This window comes from Stigmatopora nigra, chromosome 21 (genome assembly GCF_051989575.1).
Source record: "Stigmatopora nigra isolate UIUO_SnigA chromosome 21, RoL_Snig_1.1, whole genome shotgun sequence".
NCBI lineage: Eukaryota > Metazoa > Chordata > Actinopteri > Syngnathiformes > Syngnathidae > Stigmatopora > Stigmatopora nigra.
This window is the reverse complement of record NC_135528.1, coordinates 8,176,685-8,201,532: the sequence shown is the minus strand read 5'-3', so window position 1 is coordinate 8,201,532 and position 24,848 is coordinate 8,176,685. Positions and strand designations below refer to the sequence as shown.

The window sequence follows — 24,848 nt, the reverse complement described above, 5'->3', positions numbered from 1 at the left end:
CACACACACACACACACACAGAAACCCAAAAATATTCCAAGGCGAATTTGGAGTGTGTTGTGACGCGCTTGGGGGCGACACAGATGGACCCTAACTTCAAAGAAGAGACAGTGCCATAAACTTCTATACTGTCTGGCATTCCACTTTTAATGGTTTTATGACCGTCCAGACACAATTAGGCTGTTTCCAGAATGGCTGCCATTTGTTTTTTTCTTCTTTTTTTGCTGGCGGACAAAAGGCCGAGCGGAAATGATCAGCTTTATTGGCGTCTTCCCAACGGGGACGCGCATACACGACTCACGGTCATTTGGACTCGCCCTTTGTTTCTACCTGGGAACCTTCCGCCCTCTGCACCCCCGTTGCAACACGGCGAGACGATCATAAACTGTCTCAGAAAAGCCAAAAATAAAGGGGGAGATTCTAAAATATATTTAAAAGGACGAGAAAACAACAAAACTCTAGTATTTAATATTTCTACTCGCAATGTAAAGCATTTTTTGACTGCAAAATCAAGGCTAGACTCGAACACACTATTTTTTGCTCTTCTATGAGCCTGATATACACATATTTTTGTTTAAATGATAGCAAAATGTGTGAAATATAGTCGTTTCCTTCTGATGAATAATACTCAATCATTTTTATTGCTATTTTGTTGAATCAATGTGCTGTTATTTTAACCCTCTTATAACTAATGGATAATTACTTGCTTCCCTCATGTTTTCTTTTTTTTAAAATGGCTACCATTTTTCAAATTCTGCCAGTTGTGTAAACTTTGAGTACAGAAAAAAACCCGAAATGGGTATTTAAAACCAATTGTTAAATTTAAACTATGTATCATCTTTGTAATAACTATCTTTATTGCCTAAATCCCATTGGTGAAGAAAGACGTCCAATCCATTTAAGTTGAACTTCTCCCAGTTTATGTAAATTGGAAGATACATATTGTCTTTCCATAAAATGGATTGGACGTCTCTCGCCGTCAATCGCAAAATGACTTCAGAAAGCAATTTGCTGCATTCTGGTTGTTCTCCAGTGGGTGGCGACACTGTTCCACAATAGTGCCTTAATACGTCCTTTTAATAAACCTGCTCTGCGGTGGCTAGAATCGTCTTGTAACATTTTTAACACTAACAATTTGACACTTTTAGAATTTAACTCTTTTTAGCAGTCGTTGAACATGCAAAGCGTGGAATATAGTGGCTCGTGGAATTACTTGTAACATGGCAGCAATAACAAAAAATGGAACCTGGGCTGTTAAGGCAAAATATGAATTAAGTGTGGGCTTGAATTATTCAAAAAAATCCAGTTCTAATATGTATCGATGATTTTTACTCGTTGCTATGTAATATACAATGTTGCTACTATATTATACGAAAGAATACAATTTTGTCATGGCATATCTTTGCTGCGTCTATTTTCTATCTCCGCGTTGAACATAACATTATTTTGAATCTTATTTTAAATATTACATAGTGGCATGAGAAAAAATTAAATCTGTTTACTGAATAGTTCTTATATTGTGCACAGCATGATGATGTTTTATTTATCATTTTTTGTCCTTATAATTGCCATATTATATCATTAGGATTAGTTTATTTGCAACTTAATACATGTTGGCATATGTATATTATGCATGGGTGGTATCTATTACCTATACACGTAAATATATCGGTGTAAACATGTTTTGCATACAAGCGTGTATTTGTGTGTTAATGTATACGTATTTACAAATGTGTTAGTGTGTGTGTGTGTGTGTGTGTGTGTGTGTGTGTGTGTGTGTGTGTGTATGAATACATATAGTATATTTTTTATATACACTATGTATGTATGTATATATATTTTGTATGTATATATGTATGTGTATATGTATATATATGTGTATATATATGTATGTATATGTGTATATATATGTATGTATATATGTGTATACATATGTATGTATATGTGTATACATATGTATGTATATATGTATATATATATATGTATGTATATATGTGTATATATATGTATGTATATATGTATATATATGTATGTATATATATGTATGTATATGTGTATATATATGTATGTATATATGAGTATATATATATATGTATGTATGTGTATATATATGTATGTATATATGTGTATATATATATATATCTGTATATTTGTATGTATATATATGTATGTATATTCTGTGCAGAATACATGTTTGAATTTATGTAGTGTAGGCGGCGTGTACATATTGAGTGTGTGTGTGTGTGTGTGTGTATACATGACTATGAATGTGTGTATTCACGCACACTATGTATAAGAGCAATTTGTTATTTGATGTTGGAGTTGAACAATTGGGTCATAGAAATTTTTAATTTAGTATTTATTTGTCATGATCGATTTTTATTTTTTTATGTGTTTTATATATATTTTTAGGATGGAATGTTTCTATAGTGTATTACTCAGTATGCTGGAATTAAATACACGTAAATGATAGTCATGTAAATGACAATTTAAAGGTTAGAATGCAGTGGATGATGGAAATTTGAGAATTAAGGAAGAAGTTGATATTTTTAGCAATTTTAGATGTATTCATATTTGAGAATTATATATATCAATGTAGAAAATGGATTGCTGGGTTTTTGGCATTTGATATTAAGGATACCATTTCCATGTTAGTGCACAGTTTAAAATTGCATAGTGTTTAGTAGTGCAGTTTTTGGACGAGGGAATCCTTTGTTTCCTACTCTGCAGCCTTCGCCATGACGGATTTCATATCCTTCTCCCGATTGGTTCCTTATCTACGGGCCCAAATCACGTGACATAGTTTCTTGGTTCACGCTTTTAAATTGGTGTTTGGCGTAAATCTCAGCCCTATTGCTGTCATATATCAAAGCAGCTCATAAAAACGACACTGAGGATTGTCCAACAACAAATCAGGCCTCGACAAAATATGATTTCTTATTATCCGATAGCCTTTTTTTTTCCTTCTTAGCTAAATAAACACCGGTCAGTCCGCATTTTGTGTTATGAATCCATTCATACTAGTCTGACCCGGCCGGGCGAGCCAAGTGCAGAGACTTTTCCGCCGCCGGATCGACAAGGCCGGATGCGGTCTGCCTGAAAGCACAAAAAAAACAGCAGGTACGTGCTGGCTACTCTTAAGAAAAATGTCCTTCTTTCTGCGTTTTTTCTTCACACAATGATACTTAGGCTAACTATTGGGCTTTCAATTAATTTGGCAAAGCACTGGTGTTGCAAGGGAGGAATCGTAAAAGTTTTATTGCGCAACTAATGAGTTTTGCAGCCATAAATTCATTTGGTCAGCGCCTCTGTGTTCGGCACCAATAGACCCTGCCGTTGAGGGGGGGGCGGTATTACTCTCATCGCCTCTTATTCCCTTTGTGGTTGTAAAAAAAGGGTGCTTTTGTGTAAATCAGCTTGGCCTCTACTTTCACATTTTTTTAAAGTGAAAAAATAAATAAGTAGAAATTGTCAGGTGTATTTTTATGGTGCACAATTGCACAAATTTCAGGGGAAAAACGACAATGTACACATGTTTTTTTTTGTACATTGCATTTTTAATATAAAAATAATCTTCTTTGGTTTCCAGGTTTAAAGCTGATGTCCATCCAATAATCAAACAGGAGAGGAAAAATTGTCATCCAAAGTGTCCGGCATGGGATGGAATTTAATTTGCTGCAACATATGAATACTGCAATCCTTCCAAGGTAAGATTCACTGCAAAATGAGCACAGAAATATACATTAAAAAATAGACAATTCATTTTAAATAAAAGACAACTTTCAGGCACATTTGACATTTTAAATTGCACATTTAAAAGAAATATAGTAAGCTCCAGGAAGATATATTTTACCTGAAATGTCAATTCTATGGCAGCACATTAAGCACGTGCACAAATTCAATAAAGTCCCATTTAGGAACTCATTCACCAAATATTGATTGGACTTGTCTGTCAATAGCCATCCATATTGTGCACGTGCCCTTTTTACCTCAAGAAAAGTATATTCACATTTAATATGTATAATATAAACATTTTAGAACAAAAAATACACATCAATTGTACTATTTTTTCTTCAATTATTTGATCAATGTTTTGATTCCAACTCTCCAACGAAAATATTCCGAGCAATCGTCATATTTTCCCTCAAATTACAAAGCAGAAAACATATTCCCCACTTTTGTATTTACAACCATAATTACGTATCCCTTTTTTCCCCCTCCGCCCAAAATTTGAGTATAAGACGACTTGTAGAAGGTCGGCGCAACATTCCTCTGCGCAAAAAGGAGAATTTACTATCCAACTCCTCCCTTTCAAAGATGGCGTCTGCTCCCTCTCTTCCATTTCATCCCTACCTCACCCCCTCTCTTTCCTGGGTCATAAATCCGTTGTTGTTTATGAAAATTTACAACACGGCGATCCGGCTTTACGAGCTATCCTGGCTTCCTATTGGCTACGGCTCGTCACATGGCCCGGAGCAGTGAACATGAACTTTTTCTATATAATTTCCAATCGAGGAATACAGCAGCCTTTCATTAAAGAGACTGAGGCTCCCACGCGGATGTTCTTTTCCAGGCGGTGGTCCTCTACAACCTCACATTCTTAATTTTTTTCTTTCTATTTTTGAAGGATTTGATAGCAACATGCCCCTCCCCCATTTATATGACTGGATGCTTTTGAGAAAACAAATCCCAGGAGTCATTGGATTTCTATCCGAACACCTGCCCAGACTCGAATCACCGCAATCGGTAAGTCGTCTGCTATATTTTTCTATCTAAAACCAGCATTTTTTAATGAATTATGCTTCATGGTGACGTCAGCAGAATCATTTTCTTGTTCATATTAGTCTGTAATTTGTTTGCCCTTATGTGTGTTTGTTATGGATTTGTAACTGGGATGGGCTTGAACCGCAATTACGTAGCTAGTGGAGGGTTTGTCTCCCCCTGGTGGTCGCTATAGTCTAGGTGGAAGGAACGATCGGCACGTTGACCTCTATTCCTGCAGTGGAAATATGTGTTTGAAGTTTGGGGCTCGGTGGGAGTGCACCATCGCCTTCACAATGAATCTAACTTCTAAGCTAATCTCTTTTTTTTAAGTGCATGTGGTTTAAATGGAACCATGACATGTTTGCTTGCCCACTCATGTTAGGTTGACGTGTGCCATTGACTGTCATATGTGTCAAAAGTGGGCACATTTTCTGGGTTGAATTTGGTTTTCGTGCCGGCATACATCAACACGCTAAATAATAATCATTCCCTTTTTGTGTTAGCTTGATATAATTTGGAATATATGTATTGCTGGAGTCAAGGACAGAAAAAATAACATTTTATATTGATTAATTGCCTTTCAATAAATGATTGGTTGTCAATGACGGACACTCCATTGATTTTAAATTATTCCAATTGCATGTAAATGATGTTCTACTTTTAAAATTGCATTTTATTTTTCAGTGCAAATGTTATTTAGATGTATAATACTTGCATAAGAACTACTATGCTAGTCCGTAAATGAAAATAATTCATAATATTGGCTACTGAATTAATTCTTTTAGCCCTTCCTATTTCAAATGGATTGGACAATAGCAAACAATGACTATTATTGTTTTATTTATGTGTGGCTAAGAATATGATTCCAATTTAAAAATGGAAAATCTGCCAGTTTTTAGTTCAAATCCATATTTTTGCCAAAATGTGTTGGTGTATGAGAAGCCTGTAGAGTGCACTGCCGCCTTGTTAATTCTTCACAACCCCTGTTTTTTTTCTCCACGAGCCCCCTTTTTTTTAGCTCCTGGGTGTGTCCTTGTCTCGACTTGAGGGGGGAAATGCTTTTGTGAGAACTTTGTCGCCATTGGCCTGCCATAAATCAGCTGTTTGAGGAAATACACTCACTTTGTTGTCCTTCACGCACCGTCAAATCAACGTAGTGTACATACAAGAATTTGTAAGAAATAGTGTAGCTATTTAGGCATTTATATTGATATTTTTTTAGGGTTGTCCGTGTATTTTGGGTCTGTGTAAGTGTGAGTACAGGGTGGGAAAGTGTGAAGGCAGAAAGCGACTTGACAAGCTCACAAAAGAAGCAAAGGGCTGCCATAAAAATTCCTCAAGTCTGCGTGTGACCAAACGGAGTCGAGCTCCATAGGCTCTTGCTTTTTGCACGTCCATTTTTGTTTAGAATAGACGGCGAGGCATTTAAGGCCATCTATTTTGAAAATTGCGGTAAAATGACATTTTGCACCAAGGCTAAATCTTTGTCTTGTGGTTGTGTGACGTGGAAGGCTATGTTTCTTCTTCTTCTTTGGATTGTTTTGTATTGAATTCAATAGTTTTCAAGGGTGTCGATTGTTTTGCATCCGGCGGTTTGCAGGACGAGTTTCCCTTTGGGACAATTCATGTCCACAGGACTGGAAGGACAGAGGGCAATTTTGTTGCTGTGAATTTGTTTGGATTTTGTGACAGAATTTTTTTTTAGGATGATTTAATCAGAAGTACATTCGCATACTGTGGATTTAAGTGTATAATTGTATTTGTTAAATTGCAAATGTTGTTGTGTATTAACTAAAAAACCCAAATTGGGTTAAATTTTAACCAAATTGTTGTGTTAAAGGAGGCCGATTTGCATTTAATGTCATTTTACACTAAAAATTGGGGCAGTTCTTTGGATGCCATAAAATAGTTTTTTATGCAAACTGTAAATATTTATTAGAATGTGAAATGTAAATTTTGCTAATGCTATTTCTTGGTTATAAACACTTCATTTATTTAGGTCAAATAGTGCTATGATAATTATTCTCTTCGTCTATTACATATATAAACAAAGTGGTTATTTGTAAACCAATTGTATCAATGAGTATGTTAAATTGGTTTAAAAATAACACAATTTGAATGATAATATAGGAAAAATAGTGTTTGCCCAATGAACTTGAATGTTATATAATAGATAGTCCTATTTTTACTTTTTGAAACTAAATGGGATCCTTATTTGGAAAGTATATTGATTTAAATGATGGGTTTGGTATGTTTTACTTTGACAAATGCATTCAAAGGTGCATAAAATACATACCAAAAGACAAAAATGCGTATTTACATATACACATTTGTTTCCAACGTCCCAAAACACGAATTTCCTACTACGAAATCTGTCGCTACGTTAGCAAATATTCGAGAAGCGTCGTTGAGGTCGAAGAAAAACGTCCACTTTTTTTGCACGGCACTTGACGGCATTGTTTCCGAGGCGTTTTTGCCGCAATGCTCGTTAACCTCCCGATGACCTCGCTGCGTCAGTTCGCCCCTAGCGCCAGAGGATGGCGCAGCAGGACCAGGCAAAGTTCGTCCCCGGGAGCCAGCAAGAGTCCTCCTCACTTCCCACCGAACAACTCCCCCCTCCCTCCCTCGCGAGTTTACCTCCGGAGGTCACCAAGCAGGATTTACGACTGGTCAACAAAAGCACGTGATACTCCGCCGTACCCCATATTTGGGTGCCTACGTAAGAGCCGAAGAATCAAGTCCACGGCCCGCTCATTTCCATAATTCATCATAAATTGTGCAAGGCTGCTATAGGACGCGCTAAAGCATAAGAGCCACAAATCAAAAGCGCGCTGGCTTTTTTGCGCTTTTCTGTCGCCTTTCCTCGCCTCGCCTTGCCTTACCTCGCCTCGGCTTTCCACACCGTCTCCCCCCCTTAAAAAAAACGAGCCCCAAAATCCAGTACCGGTGGAGGAATTGTCAACAAATGAGCTCCTATTTCGTCAACTCATTCTGCGGTCGCTATCCCAATGGCGCGGACTTCCAGTTGCATAATTACGGGGAGCACGGTTCGGCGGACGAGCCTTACCGAGACTCTGGTGGTATGCACCCGGCGCCCAGGTACGGTTATGGTTACAACGGGATGGACTTAAGTGTCGGTCGGCCCTCATCTGCCAACGCCGGACACTTTGTGCAACAGCAACAGCAACAGCAACAGCAGCAGGGCGGCGAGCGCACCTCCGACTGGGTCGGGGACAAGGCGGCGCCGGTTTCGGCAACCGACCCGGGCAGGTACACGCCATCTACGGACCAGCAACAACACCAACAACAGCAACAACAACAACAACAACAGCAAGCAGTCCTCCCGTGCGCCTCTTCCTCGTCCTCCACTTCCCCAGGCGAGTCTCGAAACCAGCACCGAGCAGCCAAAAACTCCCTAACCAGTCCCTGCCCCGGCACCCTGCTGCACAACCGGGACTGCACCCCTAAGGGCACCCCCCATGACGAAGAGAAACCCACAGGCAGCGCCCCAGGAACGCCACACAACGACCCAGCCCAGCCTCAGATATATCCGTGGATGAGGAAACTACACATAAGTCACGGTAAACTTCACTTCGCTCATCGATGTAAATAGCCAGAGGGGCTTACTCTACCCATATAAGGAGCAGCTTTTTCCATATTTTATTTCGAGAATATTAATAGAGGAGCTTGTTGTTTTTTTTCCCACCAAACCTAGCATTTTTATAGTCCTTAACATTCACACACTTGACCAATGTAGTAAAGTCAAGTTTATTTTGATTAGTTTTTACGCTTCCCATAGGAAAATAGGCCCCTTTTTAACGTATACTTTTATGGTAAAAACAAAAAATACATTATATATATATATGGACATCGTTTCCCCACATATTTCTTTCATAGTCCAGCACTTTTATTATTTTTTGAAAGGAACTAAAAGCCCCACGTTTGTCTTTCTCTCTCGGCTCGTCTTCTAAGATTTATCCGGTCCAGAGGGCAAGCGTGCCCGGACCGCCTACACCCGCTACCAGACGCTGGAGCTGGAGAAGGAGTTCCATTTTAACCGCTACCTGACCCGGCGACGAAGGATCGAGATCGCACATGCCTTGTGCCTCTCAGAGAGACAGATCAAAATATGGTTCCAGAACCGTCGGATGAAGTGGAAGAAAGACAACAAGCTGAAGAGCATGAGCATGGCTGCGGGTGCAGGGGGGTACAGGCCCTAAAACGGGGAACCCCCACCCCCCTACTACCCCTCATTAACCCCACCCCCCTCCCTAAAAGTTGCAGAGACTTCACTTTTTATTTTTAGTGGTCAAATAAATGTACAGTTCTGTCTAGATTTTAGAGCAAACGAATAAATGTCGGTTTAAATTATTTCTCGTGGAGAAAAAGAAGGGCAAAAAAATGCTACCTAATAAAAAAATTAATACATCCAGCGAATGCACTCAGTGTACACTCACTTGTTCCATTTTTTTGTGTGTATACTTCCAGTATGTTGTGTATTGTATTTATTTGTGCGTTGTGCTAAATGGAAAAACGACGAGAAAATTCCAAAGTGATTCTTGTATTTTACATTTTTTTTCTTTATTTTCTGCAGCTTTCAAAAAAAAAAAGAAACAAGTTTGCTGTGTATAACCCGCGTGGTGTTAAGCTTTATCATTTTTTTCTCCTATTTTATTTTTTAAGACTGGAAGTCGAGAATGTACTGTAAAAAAAACATTGTTGCTGTTTGTTCATCATAATAAACTTTCTACTGGAACTGCATTTTTTATAGTGTGCTGAGAATTAAGAAGAAAAGGCCGCATTCCATTTCGTTCTTAAAAAGTTTGACAGAAATTCAACAGGTTTTCCAGTTAAATATCGATTTTGACTCACCTTTCTGGTTCGGGTGGGCTTTTTTAGGGGTTCCTCTTTTACCTCGGACATACAGCAAAGTGTCTTTTTTCAAGCTGTAAACTTTATTAAGCCCTTTTCTACTTCCTTTGACATTTGTCTGCTAAATGAATGGGGGGGATTCATGCAGGGGGGGCGGTTTGTCTAGGAATTAGATCGTAAAAATCATCGTGAGCGCGTCCAGATAGGCTCACAGGCCATAAACGGTCACGTGATGGCCATTAAAGTAAGTTTTATGGTTTTGGGGAGTTGACAGTATATTGCACATAACATAATCGCAGTGACGAGAAGGTTTGCTTTGACTCTGCCTTTTGCAGCCCAGCAAGAAACGTCGCTTGACCGGACAGAACCGAACCAAACCGGACTGGATCACCTATGATCGAATTGGACCGGGATAGACCGGACGTATGGCCGACATGAGAAGCGCCTCTTCGGGTGAGTTTGGAGAACAAGCGAGTCTGTGTTTAAGGCTCGCTTATTTATTATACGAGCTCCTCTCTATCTTTCCCAATTAGGCTAATTTGTCAGTAGTGCTGGGCGGAATTCTGGGTCTGGGCAGATGTTGCAGGCAAGGGTTGGGTCCGTCCGGCTTATGGACATTTAATTGCTTCCTTCCCCGGCGTAACTTGTTTCTCTCCATCTGGGTTGCGAGTCATAATCCATTTTTTTGCATGTCATTATGTCAGTGCTCATTTGTACCCACTGACTTGTCTTCGAGGAGGATGTGTGTCTTTTTTGGGGGGGAATTGGTTTTTTTTGGAGGGGAAGTACACCCCCGTGTTGAGTTTATTTGGTGATGGGATGTAAACGATGTCAAGTAAACACAAGTTAGCAGCAGGGACACGTTGGAAAAAAAGGAATTCCGTTTTGTGTCAGATGTGTCATTTCGACTTCGGGGTTGAAAAGTTCAAGCCTCGTTTTTTAAGGGAAAAGTCACTCTCGCTTTGGGGTGACCCCCAACTCAGACCAAAACCCATTGTTGTCTTCATTTGGATCACTTGACTATTTCTGGGCCTTTTGCAAGCTTTTATTATACGTAAATAGGCCTAAATATTTTGGTAGATTCAGTAAAATTTGCATTAAAAAAAGCATATCCATTTTTTTTTGTGCGAATGGCAACCTTAATTTTTTATTCAACCTTTTGTTACACCATAATTATATCTTAAAGCAAGTGTGTATCATTTTGAATGAAAATTAAAGCTAAACAAAATACTAATATATGTAAATATATTTATATTACAGCTCAAATTAATATTATTAACCATGTAAATCAACAATATCCCCCAAAAACATCAGTGCGTAGCAATTTTAATAAACCCAACATAAAAAAATCCCCCAAAAATAATCTTTTTAGCCCCCAACAACCTCGTCAATAAATCCTTTTCCAACAACAACAATTTCCCCTTTTACCCAATCGATAAGAAAAAGACGAAACACAGCCCATATTTGATATATTAATTTTATTCCATTTTCCCCAAAGTATGCCTAAGTGCATTTGGGCTACGTATATGTGATCACTAAAGTGGCCTCCAAGGCAATAAAATCCCAACATCCCCATCTTTTCCCTCAAAAACAGTCTCATTCAAATAAGCACTCTCGAAACCCAATGGCTACTTTTTGGCTCTTTTTCTGCATATTTTTATGCTTTCGGAACATTTTAATCAAACCTCTATTGCCCATACATCCCTCGCCTATTGCCTATACCTCATTGGATGATATACCCCCCTCCCAAACCCCCTCAAACCACCTTATGAGCTCAGGTTTAGGCGTGTCGTCTTCCCAGCACAATGCCAATAAAACACGAGAGAGGGAGAGAGCTTGGCTTTTTTCGAAATGAAAAGGCGAGGCCATACGTCAAAAGATGGCGAGGGTTCAGATGCAGGTCAGGCCGCTCTAAGATGAATGTGCAGACTCTCTAAGCCACCAGCAGAGCTCGCTTTAGGCCAAGTTCACCGTCAGCATCTGCAAAAAAACCCCTAAAAACGAGACGAATGTAAAGGAAGGATGCATTCAAAAAATGAAAACATTCTTTTTTTTTTTTTACATATTCCATCGTCAATAGAGGTGCAGGGTAGTCTTTTCTAAGGGAGTTGGGGGGGGCCTCAATGTTGGCAAGGGAAGGAAAAATGGGGGTCAAAAGTTGGCCGGCCATCTTGACTGGTCGTAGTTGCACAAAAGGCAGAATAGCTTTGGATTACATATGTTGTAGCGTGCACTCCAGGTGAACCCTGCTTGCACGGTGACCCCCCCAAAAGCCCCTCTGTACCCCCCACCCTAACCGACGTCCCCGCCAACAAGATGGAGTGCGTGACTGGCGTTTTATTATGGCGCTTGATTGGTGAATTTCCTTTGAATAAATTGCGTTTGATATGTTTGGGGACGACATTTGCATTTGGACGATTGATACTTTCGACCCGGTCACCGCCTAATGGGAAGGCCCAGCCTGTCTGATGGCGTGCAACCCCCCCACACACCCCCAAAAAAGGAGCGCCTGGACCCCTTAAAAACCATTTAGCTGCTCTCATCCCCATCGTGTTGAATAGAAAGCTTTTAGGGGGACTGAAATGGCACAGATGGTTTTTTTTTGGGGTGAATGGATTCAAAACGGAATTGTTTTTGGAAGATGTAAAAATGAGAAGTTTGGGAAATTTAAATGAAATGATGGCTGTTTGAATAATCTAGATTTGCGTATTTTTTGTATTTTCATTCCAAAGCGAGTGATTGTATTGCATAGGAATTAAATTGAAGTAAAGGGAGACATTTATTGATTTATTTGTTGGTTAGATCAATACATTTGATTCCTTTTTTTGGGTTCAGTATTTCACATATTTGTGCTATTATTACTCATATGCTATTATTTAGCTGTAATATTACAGTCTCAATGTGATAACTTAACTTTGATGAGCTAACGCTACACATTCCCTATTTGATAAGCCTTTTTATTCATCCCATCCCATATTTCATTTGAAAATAAATGACAAAGTATCAAAAGAGTCAACCTTCACGCATCCAATAACACATTTGCACTTGACACCAATCTCAAATTTGAAATAATTCAAGCAGCAGCTCCCTTTTTAAATGCTTTTCGATATCCAGCACCATTCTTCAGCTTCACATTTTCTTCCATTTTCAGGCCTTTTTCTGGAAATGGACATTTTTTTCCTTCTTCACATTCACATTCACATTGAAAGCACGAAGATAGTATTCATTATTATTAGAGGCAGCAGACAAGAGACCTTGTGTGAGCCGCCAGCAATTCACTTCTAATCTAAATTTACAGTAAGCTGTCACACAAGGTGATGAATCTTACCTGAGTAGACCTTGCTGGAATTATGAAGTGGAACAGTAGACTTTGCTGCCATTTGACGACAATAGATGTCCAATTATTTGAAGGCACCAAAGTGTGTTTCCATGCAGCGTTTCTCCATTCTGACATTCTTGTACTTTAAAATGATTGGACATCTATCAATTGTAGCCAATTAATTACATCTAGTATCTATATAGATATAGATATATACGTACATAGAGATAGACATATTTTTGTTAGCATATTTAGCATATGTAGAGACATATATGGAGATATAGCTATAGATGGTTAGACACATTTTTTCAATATATTTAATAGATATAAGTTAACATACATTTTCATGGACATACTATATTGATGAATATATACATAGGTATAGATTAATATATTACATGTATTTATAGACATATACATATTTTATTATATCTATAGATCTAGAAGTAAATACACTTATATAGGCATTCAAATAAATAAATATATACATATATACATACAGAGAGGAATATAATATGACATATATTTATAGAATAAATCCACATATGCAATACATATATACATACGCATTGATATAGCTGAATATAATATGACATTTATATACATACATGCATGTATAGATGGTTTCTACTTAAAGGTATTTTATATACATATATGTATATATCCATAGATCAATTAATATACATTTAAATAAACTTAGAAATAGAAATATGCAATTACATAGATATAGAAAGCTGCAAGTATATAGACATTTAAATATATATGTATGCACACACACACACACACACACACACCAACACACACCTCTATACACATACATATATGCATATTTGCCGGCCTTCATAATACACTCGTTTAAATAATTTATAGCAAGAAAAGGCCTTTTGAAATTTCACACTCCCCAAAAAAATGAATAAAATTTCACCTGAAGTCGGTCCGCTTATGCAATAAAATTCTATAGCACTCCATTCGTTTTATAGGTTATTTCTATCAAAAATTTAGGAAGACACATTTCAAAAATGGTAAGAGAAAATGTGCAAGTACTCACCCGTGAGCTCCTCGTTGAAGGAAAGCAAAAAAGTGCATGTGGATGGACCCATCGCTCTATCACCCCAAATCCAGAAGTCCAAGTCCGGGGTGAAGAGCGGGTCAGCGTGTCTAAGCGATATGAAAATGTCCCCCCTTTTGGAAGAAGGGGGCACGCCTTGTTGTTTAACAAAGACTGTCAATGGGCAAGATTAATCAGAAACAAAATGGAAACTGTGTCACTTTGGGGTCAGGCACAAGTTATCTCGCTTTGGGGGAGTGAAGACAGAGATGGGGGGGGGGGGGGATTTTCTTTTCTTTTTTCTTTTTTTTTTTGGAACAGGGGGGCATATAGGGGAGAAAGGAAACACTTTGGAATATTTGTTAAGTTTTGGGCTTCTTGTTTGTGCCTGCAGAGGCCTCGGAGCATCTTGGACCAGTTTGCTTCATCACCCCCAACATGGAGGAAAGGAGGCTGCTTGGACACCTGATGGCTGCAGGTCAGAAATGTGGATTTACAACTATTTGGGGGGGCTTCTTGCAGTACACCACAACGAAATGTCTATCAATGTATTCATTATTACCATTTAAATATGCTTAGATAAATACGTCATATAAATGTACACATAGGAACCAAATGGGAAATTATGGATGCTAGCTAATATTTCAAAATATCGTTTTGTAAACTTGAATTATGATTATTAATTATTTTTTTAGATATAGTAAATATATTAAGATATTTGGGTGATGTAGATGTAAATATAGTATTTTAGCTGAAGTGGATTTGGGCTGAAATAAGGTAAGTGATGGAAATGATAGTTTTTGGATATATTTTTTTCACATAGGGCTGATATTCTTTTGGTTGGAAATCTGTTTGTCCTTGGATGATAGGAAATCCTCCTTCCTCTACGTATATGTCGCTTTAGTTTGGCTGTATTTTGCATTTTTTTTCCTAGCTAGAAGCATTCGCACTGTGGTTTTGTGTGTTTATCGATGGCTGTTTTGATAAGGAAGGATGATCTGATGAATATCAGTGGTTGTTTTTAAAGAAAAATTGGCGATTGTGAGTGTTTTTTTATTGGTATTGGTGTATGATGTTGCTGGTGGTTGCAGCTTTATTTTAGAGACTATATTTGCCTTTAGGGAGGATATTTGAAAGCCCCGTGCGTGTTGTCAAGTGATCCCAGGTGATGAATATTGTCCTGACATTTCGTGTAGTTTTTGCTCTTTTTTACCCCCCCCCTTTTTTTTGTAATCCGAAACCTCGCCCACACAAGTTTGACGGGGCGCAGTAAACAAGTCGCTTGATTGGTTTTGCTGTGATCTAATAAGATCGAAGAAGGTGGAAAAAAAGGGGGCTACGTCAAGGCAGTCCACCGAGACTGTGCTGGTGCCAATGCCATGCTTTCCATTGGTTCCTGTTTACATGATGCCCGCAGGACGCTCGACGATTGGCGGCCCAGCTCACGTGACCACGCAACTTTGTACATTTGACAGCGAGTAGGAGGGTTTTGTGGAGATCCGAAAAACGACAGCCCGATAAAAATTAGTATTGTTGCACTTCACAAATTAATGACCATGAGTTCCTACTTGATAAACTCCAACTATATCGAGCCATCCTTCCCTCCATGCGACGAATACCAGCAAGGCGGATACATCCCCAACCCGGGGGATTACTACGAGCGGCCAAAGGACTCGGGCTTCCCCCACCACGAAGAGCCGTCTTACCCCCGCTCCAACTACACGGACGCGGGCTACGACTACGCCGGGGTGCCGGTAGCGGCGGATGATTTCGGAGAGGGCCACCTTTCGGTCGCCACCGCCGTCGCCGTCGCACGACAACAACCACCACCACCTCCTCCACCGCCGCAATCGACCACGTCTACCACGTCGACGCTCGCCCAGAACCACGGAGCGCGTCTCCAGGAGGGCTCCGTCCCGGGCCCCGCCAAGGACTGCAGCCTAGCCGGCGAAGCCTACCCATGCACGGGGAAGCAGGGCAGAGAACCCGTGGTCTACCCCTGGATGAAAAAAGTCCACGTTAGCACCGGTGAGTCTCTCGCCTTTGAGCACACAGAGAGCAGCGCAGAGGCGCGCGTCTGTCCGGGGGAGCGCTCAGTAGCGAGCGGCCCTCTTTTTACGGCTGCAATTTACGACTATGGAGCAGCGGGGTCGGTAATTAAGGACCCTCGTAAATTTTATCGCCCGTGTACGTCTGTCGCTCTTTTTTTTTTTTTTAAGCCGGCCTGACTCCGTTTGTAGTGTAGCCCACAATGTCATCGCTTTAAACGCGGAAACATTGGCAGCAAATAGTCCATGGCTTTTTATTACGATTTAGGCACAATCTGTGGAATTGTGTTTAACACCTGCCTGTTTGCCTGTCTGCGACCCCCCTCCTCCTCCTCCTCCTCCTTACACCCCCCCCCCCCCCACCACTACCATCTTCCTTTCCTCCACCATGCACCCCCCCCCACCTCAAACCCCCCACCACCCAGTCAATGCCAGTTACACCGGTGGAGTACCCAAGAGGTCCCGCACTGCCTACACCCGCCAGCAGGCTCTGGAGCTGGAGAAGGAGTTCCACTTCAACCGCTACCTGACCCGACGTAGGCGGGTGGAGATTGCGCATACCATGTGCCTGTCCGAGCGCCAGGTGAAGATCTGGTTTCAAAACCGTAGGATGAAGTGGAAGAAGGAGCACAAGCTGCCCAACACTAAAATTCGCTCCAATTCGGCCTCTTCCACATCCGGGGCCCAACAACAGCAAATGAAAACAGGCCAACAGCTCGTACCCACGCCGTGCACCGTCCCTCTATAATGGCCCCTTAAAAAAAAACAACCAAAAAAACAACAACAAAAACAACAACCCAAACCAGACTGAGATGGGAAACAACACAAATGGAAATAAACGGACCGAGTCAATATTTTGCCCCTTTTTCCCCCCATCTTCACACACTTGACATGTATATTTTTTTTCAATTCCCCCCCATGGCGACTGAAAGGTTCACATTTTCCTTTTTAATTTTTATTTTTTTTACAAATGAAGGATAAAGGACAGTCAAACGGATCAAACTAAAAAAAAATGTTGCATTTCACGTTAATGGCCAAAAATGGGCGAGCCAGACGCTCAAATCCTTTTAGGATTTTTATTTTATTTTTAATTTTCCCACCCCATTTCAAATTTTCCATGGAAAATTTAAATATACTTGAAAGTGGCTGTTTTTTTTAAAGCAGATTTGTTAAAGGAGTTGAATTGTAGTCAGGGTTGTGCATGTGTTTGATTGTAGTTGATGCGGCCACGTTGTAATGTACATATTGACAAAAAATGAAGGCTCAACGACGAGGAGTGCATTTCTACAGATAGACATTTTTTTGTTGTTGTGCTCGTTAGTTTGGCGTCGTCAGTTGTTTGTCGGAGTCGTCGTGCTCGCCCCGTCTCATGTCGTGTTGGTGGAAACTGTGAATATTATTCCTTCCTTCGTCTTTGTGTCGACGTAGTCGTGTTGTATAGACTCAATATGTCTTTGTGAAATAAATGTGGATTCACTTGTAAGGATGAGACAGATTTTGATTTTTAATAATTGGCAATTGCATAGGATTTGAATTTAGACCCCCCCAAAAAATTACAATATTTATAAGGGCCGATAACTGTACTTAAAAAAATATAGATTACAGCTAATTTAGTCAAACTGGCTTTTGCAATGCATGTTTTAGTCTAAAAATATATATTTTAAGGGAGTGTCACTATACATTTTAATGATGACCCTCAACTGTAAATTTAAGGCCTAAATTGTTGTAATTTTTTGCAAGCCGACGGCAAATCGTCCTTGGCATTTGCCTATTATGTTCCCCGAGCCCGAATACACCCGAGTGTGAGCGTTCCTCACTACCTGCTACATCCAAACAATGAAGGGTTCACGTAAAGGACACGACCAAACTGACCAATCACCGGCCCGCAGCCCTTCTCGTGACCCCCCGACCTTTCGACACATACAATGTTCAGACCATACATCAGTGCTGAGACCCCCGAGAGTCTTTTCTTTTGCGTTGACGATTGTGACCCCGAGACGGCACCTTGAGGGGAAAAAAAATTCAAAGAATGGATTTTAATACAAAAAAAAAACATTTTAAATATCATGTTGCTGTCCAAAGAGTGTGAGCGACTGGCCCAAAGAAGTCCAATTTGAAGTCATTTGCCAATAGAGGTCACTTCCAACGTACTGAAATTTTAATTTGCCCATCACGTTGAATAATGAATGGCCCCGGGTTAGAAATAGATGGAAAATGGGACTTATATTTTCATTTCAAGTCATCTCCTCACAGCGTCGGTCACGTCTTCTGCTCCCGCGCTGACCGGCATGACTTGTGAGTAGACTTTTTTTTCCTTCAAAATATGTCTAAGTCTTGCAATGTCCATAGTACTTACTTTTCATTTAGGTTTCAGAGTAAATGCGTTTTTAATGTAAAATGAATTTTTATTGACTGGTGAGAAAAGTCCATTCCATTTGAGCTAGATTCTGGAGCTGCATGTGGCTCATGAGCCACAGGTTTTTGAAAATTGTTTTTTTATTGGATTATTTTACTGTCCTTAATGGTGCAAGATGTCCAATGCATATTTTTTTGGTAGAAAGGGATTGGACGCCGGCTTTTTGTCTATGGAAAACTAGAAGTAATTGTGTTTAATGCGTGTGTTTAAAATGAGTGAACCAAATTCAAAAAATTGATATCTTGTACCATCATGTACTGAAGGATTGGTCCCCTTTCTACTCTTACTACTGTAGTAAGCATTTTATTTTGAAAGCACTAATAAGTAGTATGTTTTTAGCTAACTATTAGTAATTTGCCCACTTACACTAAGTCAAAGACGGCCATAGACGAGAAAGTCTAGCAACTATCTCCCAGATCCAAAGATTGGACACCTATGTCCGTCAATAACAGCTAGCTAATACTTCATTTTGAATATAGCAAGAACTTTAGGGGCGCTTTGGAGTTGTCAGGACAACTTGAAAGGTCCTTTTGAAGAGGAAAACACAATGGACACCCAGCCACAATTGTAAATCATTAACATAGTCCTCAGGGCCTGACTTGCTTGCCATTATGTTCATTATTATTGCTACACTTTGCACATAATTCCCCATTAAAAGACAGGCAACCGTTTAAAAAGGCACTTTATTGAGTAAAAGCTAAGTACACGTGGTAGAATTGTACAAAGGCAAACCACAGGAATGTAGTTTTCTCACGATCACTGATGTCAAGCTATATCTTGACTTAAGCTAGCTGTTTAGAGCCGCTTGTCAACATTGTGCAAAGATACGCTCCTGCCTGCTTCTGGCCATCGTCCAGCCGCTCTTTGAACTCCTCCTCGCTGACACGATAAGAAGCGTTGCCGGCTGGAAAGCAGCCCGCGGCGTTCCCCGACGACGTTGGGATTGTATAGTGACGAGCCGGGATTCCGTCTGTAAACGGGGAGAAGAAACGCAAAAAAAATGCTTAGTTTTTCGCTCAAGTTTAGCTACACAAAGGATGGCCGCGAGGGCAGGGCAGGGCGGGGAAGGGCTAGCTAGCGTGTATGTCCACTAGTGATTAATTGACCTGGTGGGATTTTTCCACGCCCGCTTCTTGGTGTTGACTGAAAACAAGCGACAAACAGGCCGAGGAAGAACTGAAAATGAGGATTTGTGAACCAGAGTTGAGGTCGTCAGCGGTTAGCTTGTAGTTTTAGCTTGTTGGATGTAATGGATGTTCAATTTCTTTTGACTGGGAGGGTTGGCAGGGATTCCAATAGGCGGCTTATGAGCTTACTAATACGTAAAAAAATGGAGGAGGGTTGTAATTATATATGTTGACCGAGAGTAACTTGAATTGTTTTTTTTTTGTAAAAAAAATAGGTAGTTCAAAAAGTTTTGGGAGCAAAATAGTCAAAATGTTATGGAAAATGCTTAGTATTTTTATTGTAGTGAAATGTATGTATTCTAAATGCGTACACATTGTAACACTCCTTAAAAATATTAGGGTTAGTAAATATTAGTAAATATTTTGCGGTGCTAAAAAATACATTGTGTATCGTCATAAAATTGCTAGTAAACACCCCGTGTTATATAGAATTTCATTTAAACAAATTAATATTTCTGCACAAATTGCTTTTCTGCAGCTTTGTGCAAATCACCCTCATTAGAATGCTTTCTTGTAATATAATTTGTGAGTATGCTATTTACACAAATTCATACTTAGTTCACCTAAATTAGTATTTTATCTTTGTGGGTTAGAAAAATGGTGATTTGCACCCCAAGTTTTTTATTCATATATTTTGTGCAAATGAATAATTTTTCATTTTGTACAAATGAATCATTTTTCATTTTGTGCAAAAAAGTTGTGTTGAAATCCTAAGATTTCATTGAAACGTGGGTTATAGTATGGAATGGTTGTTTACCTCCCACATTAATGATTCCCAGGGTGAAATAAAAGCGATTTAAGTCACGTGACGTGATGGTGGCAGTGGCGAGCAAGCCCATGATGCTGCTGCTGATAGCCCCACTTTACACGAGGGGACTCCTTCACCAGTTTGGATTTATCGCGTGGAGAGCAGAAGCAGGAAAAAAAAAGAAAGAAAGAAGCCAAACCAGATAGGAGAGAACGTGTGTGTGTATGTGTGTGTGTGCGTGTGTGTGTGTGTGGTATTACACGGCTGTCACCGACGGATATGTTTTTCCACGCGGAGAGAGCTCAAGCTTTGGGAGGATGGATTTTATTTGGAGGCATTTCCGTCAATTGTTCGGTTTTGGGGTGAGTTATTGTGGCCCAAAGAAGAGGTCAGTATTAAACACTTGAGAAAATGACATTTTAAGTGTGTGTGTGTGTGTGTGTGTGTGTAGAAATGTGAAAGCGTGTGTGTGTGTTTTTTGTTTTATTGAGATGTAGGAATATCACCACCTCCATTTTTATTTAAAATTATGATCTTATTAGAAGTGGTTATGTTATATATATTTTGTATGTGGTTAAAAAATATATAGTCCTACATAAAGGGTAAAATAATTCGTAAGTTGAATTGAGAATGTACCTTTTTTTTGGTAAATGCATTTGGATTTGTGCGTAAAAATGAAGTACTAGGAAGTAGGTGACCGTTGGTAGGGGAGATTGGCTGGGAAGAAAGACGGAGTAGCAGCTTGGGCTCGCCTCGACGGGGCTCGAACGGCCCCGAGCCGAGGTCACGACGCTCCGCCGTGATTTATGGGCGAAGGGACTCTGGGAAGAAGGGGCTCCGCACCTAATGACTATTCGATCCGTAGCTGAGCGAAACAACAAGAAACCTATTTGCATAAAGCTATTTTCTGTCTTTTTTTTGACTAAACATTCCACACGGGTGGCTCCATTTCATTTCCCATAGAAAAAAAAATACATTAAATCTAATTAATATATACATATATATTTAAAAAAGATCCCATTCCTTAACATTTTTTTCTTCTCCATTTCAGAACTTTGGCTCCATAAAAGCACACCAAGCAACACTCCAGTCTACCGGTAAGTCTATCTTGATATCTTTATTTATTATTATTATTATTTATTTCCGATAATAAGTAGAACGTCCACTTTTTTTATTTTTTAAAGAAAGGCTATGCCGACCTAAGCAGCGTTTTTTTCGTTCGGCCGGGAACAATCATTCCTCGCGGTGCACTTGTCTGCCAAGCGAGCTGTAATTTGTCACCATAAACGTGACGACGTCGACGCTGCCTCCTTTCAAAAAGCCATTTCCACTCCAACCATGTACGCGTGCGATACATATTTATAAATTCGATACATCTCTTTACCGGCCTTTACGTCGATGACTTTTAACCCTTTCCTTTTTAAAAATAGAAGAAGAATCAGCACTTTTAAGCACAAAGGGGTCAATAATTAATCCTCAGCATCCCACGCGGACTGACTTTTTCATGCCCCCCCCACCCCACAACAAAAAAAAAAAAAATGGAGAGAGCGAGCTGAGCAGACGTTTTTCTTTCTTTCCTTTAAGAAAAAGGCAACATTACTACGCCAAGGGATTCCCCACCACTCGCTCCTGCATCCACTTTGCTCAAGTTAATCATTAACCCCCCCCCCCCCCCCCCCCCTCATCCCCACCTACGCCCCCCTTTCTACGTACACATTCCTTGTCTTCTCCTCGTATCAAGGATGCATTTTTTTGTGATGATGTTCAATTTCTCCTTCGCCCTCGTTTGCTCACATGAGGAAGAGGAGGAGGAAGATGATGAGGAGGAGGAGGCTTGATTTTTTTTGAACTGAGGCGCGACTCCATTTGCATAATTTTGCTTGTCTACGACTTGGAGTGGCGTTAGCTCGCACCAGAAGCTCTAGTCCATTCCAGTCCGGTTCGAGCCTCGCTTCCGATGGCCTAACCATCGATTGGAGTCAGATAAGACTTATCTAAACTGACCCGCCCGTTTTTTGGGGCTAATCTCCATGTACACATCCACATCGAGTGGGGTAGATACGAAGAAGAAGACGAGGAGGAGAAAAAAAAACCAAAGAGGGGCTGCTACCATCACCACCACTACTATTACTACTACTTCTCCTTCTCCTCCTCCTCCTCCTCTTCTTCTTCTTTCTCTTTTTTTCTCCTCCCCTCCTCGCCACTCTCCTTGTTGTGGTGGCTGCGTGCACGCATGCACAGGCGTTCGTTCGCCTCCCCAACTTTTTTCCTCCGGATTACTACTTTGATCGATTTCGCCGCTGAATGAGAAAATATTGCCCGCTGCTCTGCACCGGGCGTCAGAGGTTAAGGTAAGCGGGGCTAAAAAGGGGGGAGAGAGAAAAAAGGCACCCGGCTCCCCTTCTCCATGGCCGGACGAGTCGGGGTGTCGCGCGCACACGCGGTGATTTATCACCCGGTGACTTGGACGGCGGTTCAGGAAGAGTTCACACACGCACACGCGAGCAGATTTCGCTTAACGTGGAGGAGAGGACCACGGGAGATCCAGGCGGAATTTTTGCAAAGCGTCCCCCCTATTTTTTTCTTCTACGGGATCGGATTAGACAAAGAATCGCGATGAGGAGTTTGGCTGGAAGTCGTATTCAACAATGCATTTGGCGAAATTGTATATATATTTTTAAATTTGGTTGGAGATGGAGCAAACGAATTATTTTAGGGGGGATTTAAGACAGTTTATCTAGTAGGGAAACTATATTTATTTTTTGGGGAGGCTCTTTCATTTAAAAATGAAGCGTTTAGATTATATATATGTAAAAAATATATTCTTTTGCGTTATAATTAATGTAAAAAAATGTAATCTTACTTTATTTGTGCGTATGCATGCGCGTTTGTTGTAATGACGCCCCGGGACGGTCAGCCTTTATTATGGGTCAGCATAGGAAAAAGTTCACATTTTGGCTTTTAAAGATGCGCCAATGTCCACCCGGTTTTTCGAGTTTTTTTTTTTAGGGGGGTGGGTGGGCAAAGATGTCATGTGTAGACAGACGAAAAGGAATGTGTTGGTTATTTGAAAAAGGCTTTCGCGTTAGACTTGTTAACGAAGAGCAGAGTTTTAAAATGGCATTCTCGGCCGTCAGCTTTTGAACGTTGCTTAGCACACGCAGATGGTTTTTGGAAAAGGTCGTTCAAAGTAGCCATACGGTAAACGGTAATCTCACACGGGCCCAATCTCGCCGGCTCGCCTATAGCGCGCCGTGTCAGGGCCGCATTGAAAAGTAAGATGGATCGCCACCATTTCGTCTCCTCACAGTGCTTGTTGTAACCCCAGGTTCACCCGAGGAGGCCATTGGCGGAGAGGCGTCACGTGACCACGGGGTGCCAATGTTCTTCTACAAGGGTGTCAAGACCCTGTCACTTTGTGAAATAAATATTGGGAAACGGCGAGATGCAAAAGGCAACCTACTACGACAGCTCGGCAATTTACACTGGCTACCCGTATCAAAGCGCAAATGGCTTCGGTTATGATGCCAATCAGGTCCAATATCCCCGCGCCTCTCATGTGGAAAGTGACTACCATCGACCCGCCTGCTCGCTACAGTCTCCCGACGGCGGTTCGGCGGCGGAGAGCCGCGGAGGTGGAGGCGGCGACCCGAGCTCCGCCCAGCCGCCACAGCCACAACAACCACTACCACCACCGCTGCCGACGACGACGACAACGACCACTAACGACGACGGCAGCCCGACTCCGACGCCGACCCACACGCCGACGCCGTCACGCTCCCCCCCGGACTCCGGCAAACCCGGCAAAAGCGGATCCCCTTCTTCATCCACCAATCGAGGCAAACAGATCTTCCCCTGGATGAAGGAATCGCGGCAGAACACCAAGCAAAAACCCGCAAATAACGCCACTTCAGGTACATGAATACACACGCAATGCATTATTTTACACTCGATTCGATACATACGCGATTTGGCCTACTTCATTTTGTGTATTGGCGAGGACGTTTCAAGGCCCCCCACGGCTCCCCCTTGTTCCCAGCCCCCACGCATTGAGGTTAGATCCCAAAGTTGGCCTGCAGATGACCTCTGCCTACTGTAAACACAGCCATCACACACACGCACGTACATAGCGTCCCCGCCGAGTCAACAAACATGCACGCTAACATCAAGCAGTTGTCTCAAGTGAGCCTTCCCCTAAAGCCACTAATGTCAACTCCAAAAATACAGCACTAATATTGCTTATTTATTTTTTTACCCCCACAAATAGATATTGCATGGGATTGACCAAGGATAAGAATTTGCCCATATTTGCCCCTATACTCCCCCCAAAAATGGACACTTGTGTTGTTGGTTAGCTTTTTTGTTGTTGTTAACCTAGCAGGCCTTTAATTCATGTACTTTTGTTCAACAAACTAGCACTTGGGTCAATTTAATACTACCCCTAAA

General features: G+C 40.8%; 3 protein-coding genes across 7 annotated transcripts in view; all 3 read left to right on the top strand.

The window, feature by feature from the left end:
• The first annotated feature begins 3,646 nt into the window (after positions 1 to 3,646).
• Positions 3,647 to 24,848, top strand: part of hoxa3a (homeobox A3a) — a 25,038-nt gene continuing 3,836 nt past the window's right edge. For 2 of the 5 annotated variants that reach the window (XR_013330231.1, XM_077742775.1), the window contains exons 1-2: positions 22,336 to 22,753; positions 23,731 to 24,316. Coding sequence is in view for 4 of the 5 variants with exons in the window: in XM_077742775.1 (XP_077598901.1) it covers positions 23,848 to 24,316 (469 nt within the window). In the remaining variant the exon portion in view is untranslated. Of the gene's footprint in view, positions 3,708 to 4,627; positions 4,747 to 9,971; positions 10,090 to 14,397; positions 14,482 to 17,844; positions 18,347 to 20,590; positions 20,791 to 21,453; positions 21,500 to 22,335; positions 22,754 to 23,730; positions 24,317 to 24,848 lie in introns of those variants that run through there. The other 3 variants (XM_077742776.1, XM_077742778.1, XM_077742777.1) reach the window with 3 other exon arrangements.
• hoxa5a (homeobox A5a) lies at positions 7,500 to 9,525 on the top strand. The gene is made up of 2 exons (XM_077742781.1): positions 7,500 to 8,345; positions 8,737 to 9,525. Exons 1-2 carry the CDS (start codon positions 7,730 to 7,732, stop codon positions 8,982 to 8,984), a joined length of 864 nt encoding a protein of 287 aa, XP_077598907.1. The 5' UTR covers positions 7,500 to 7,729; the 3' UTR covers positions 8,985 to 9,525.
• On the top strand, positions 15,383 to 17,534 carry hoxa4a (homeobox A4a). The gene is made up of 2 exons (XM_077742783.1): positions 15,383 to 16,031; positions 16,477 to 17,534. The coding sequence occupies exons 1-2, from the start codon at positions 15,554 to 15,556 to the stop codon at positions 16,797 to 16,799; spliced, it is 801 nt and encodes a 266-aa protein (XP_077598909.1). The 5' UTR covers positions 15,383 to 15,553; the 3' UTR covers positions 16,800 to 17,534.

Bases quoted from the DNA above. Each gene is read 5' to 3' on its own strand.
- hoxa4a (XM_077742783.1), top strand. From the start codon at position 15,554: ATGACCATGAGTTCCTACTTGATAAACTCCAACTATATCGAGCCATCC. The intron at 16,032-16,476 runs GTGAGTCTCTCG...CCCACCACCCAG, and splicing joins AAAAGTCCACGTTAGCACCG to TCAATGCCAGTTACACCGGT.
- hoxa5a (XM_077742781.1), top strand. From the start codon at position 7,730: ATGAGCTCCTATTTCGTCAACTCATTCTGCGGTCGCTATCCCAATGGC. The intron at 8,346-8,736 runs GTAAACTTCACT...TCGTCTTCTAAG, and splicing joins GAAACTACACATAAGTCACG to ATTTATCCGGTCCAGAGGGC.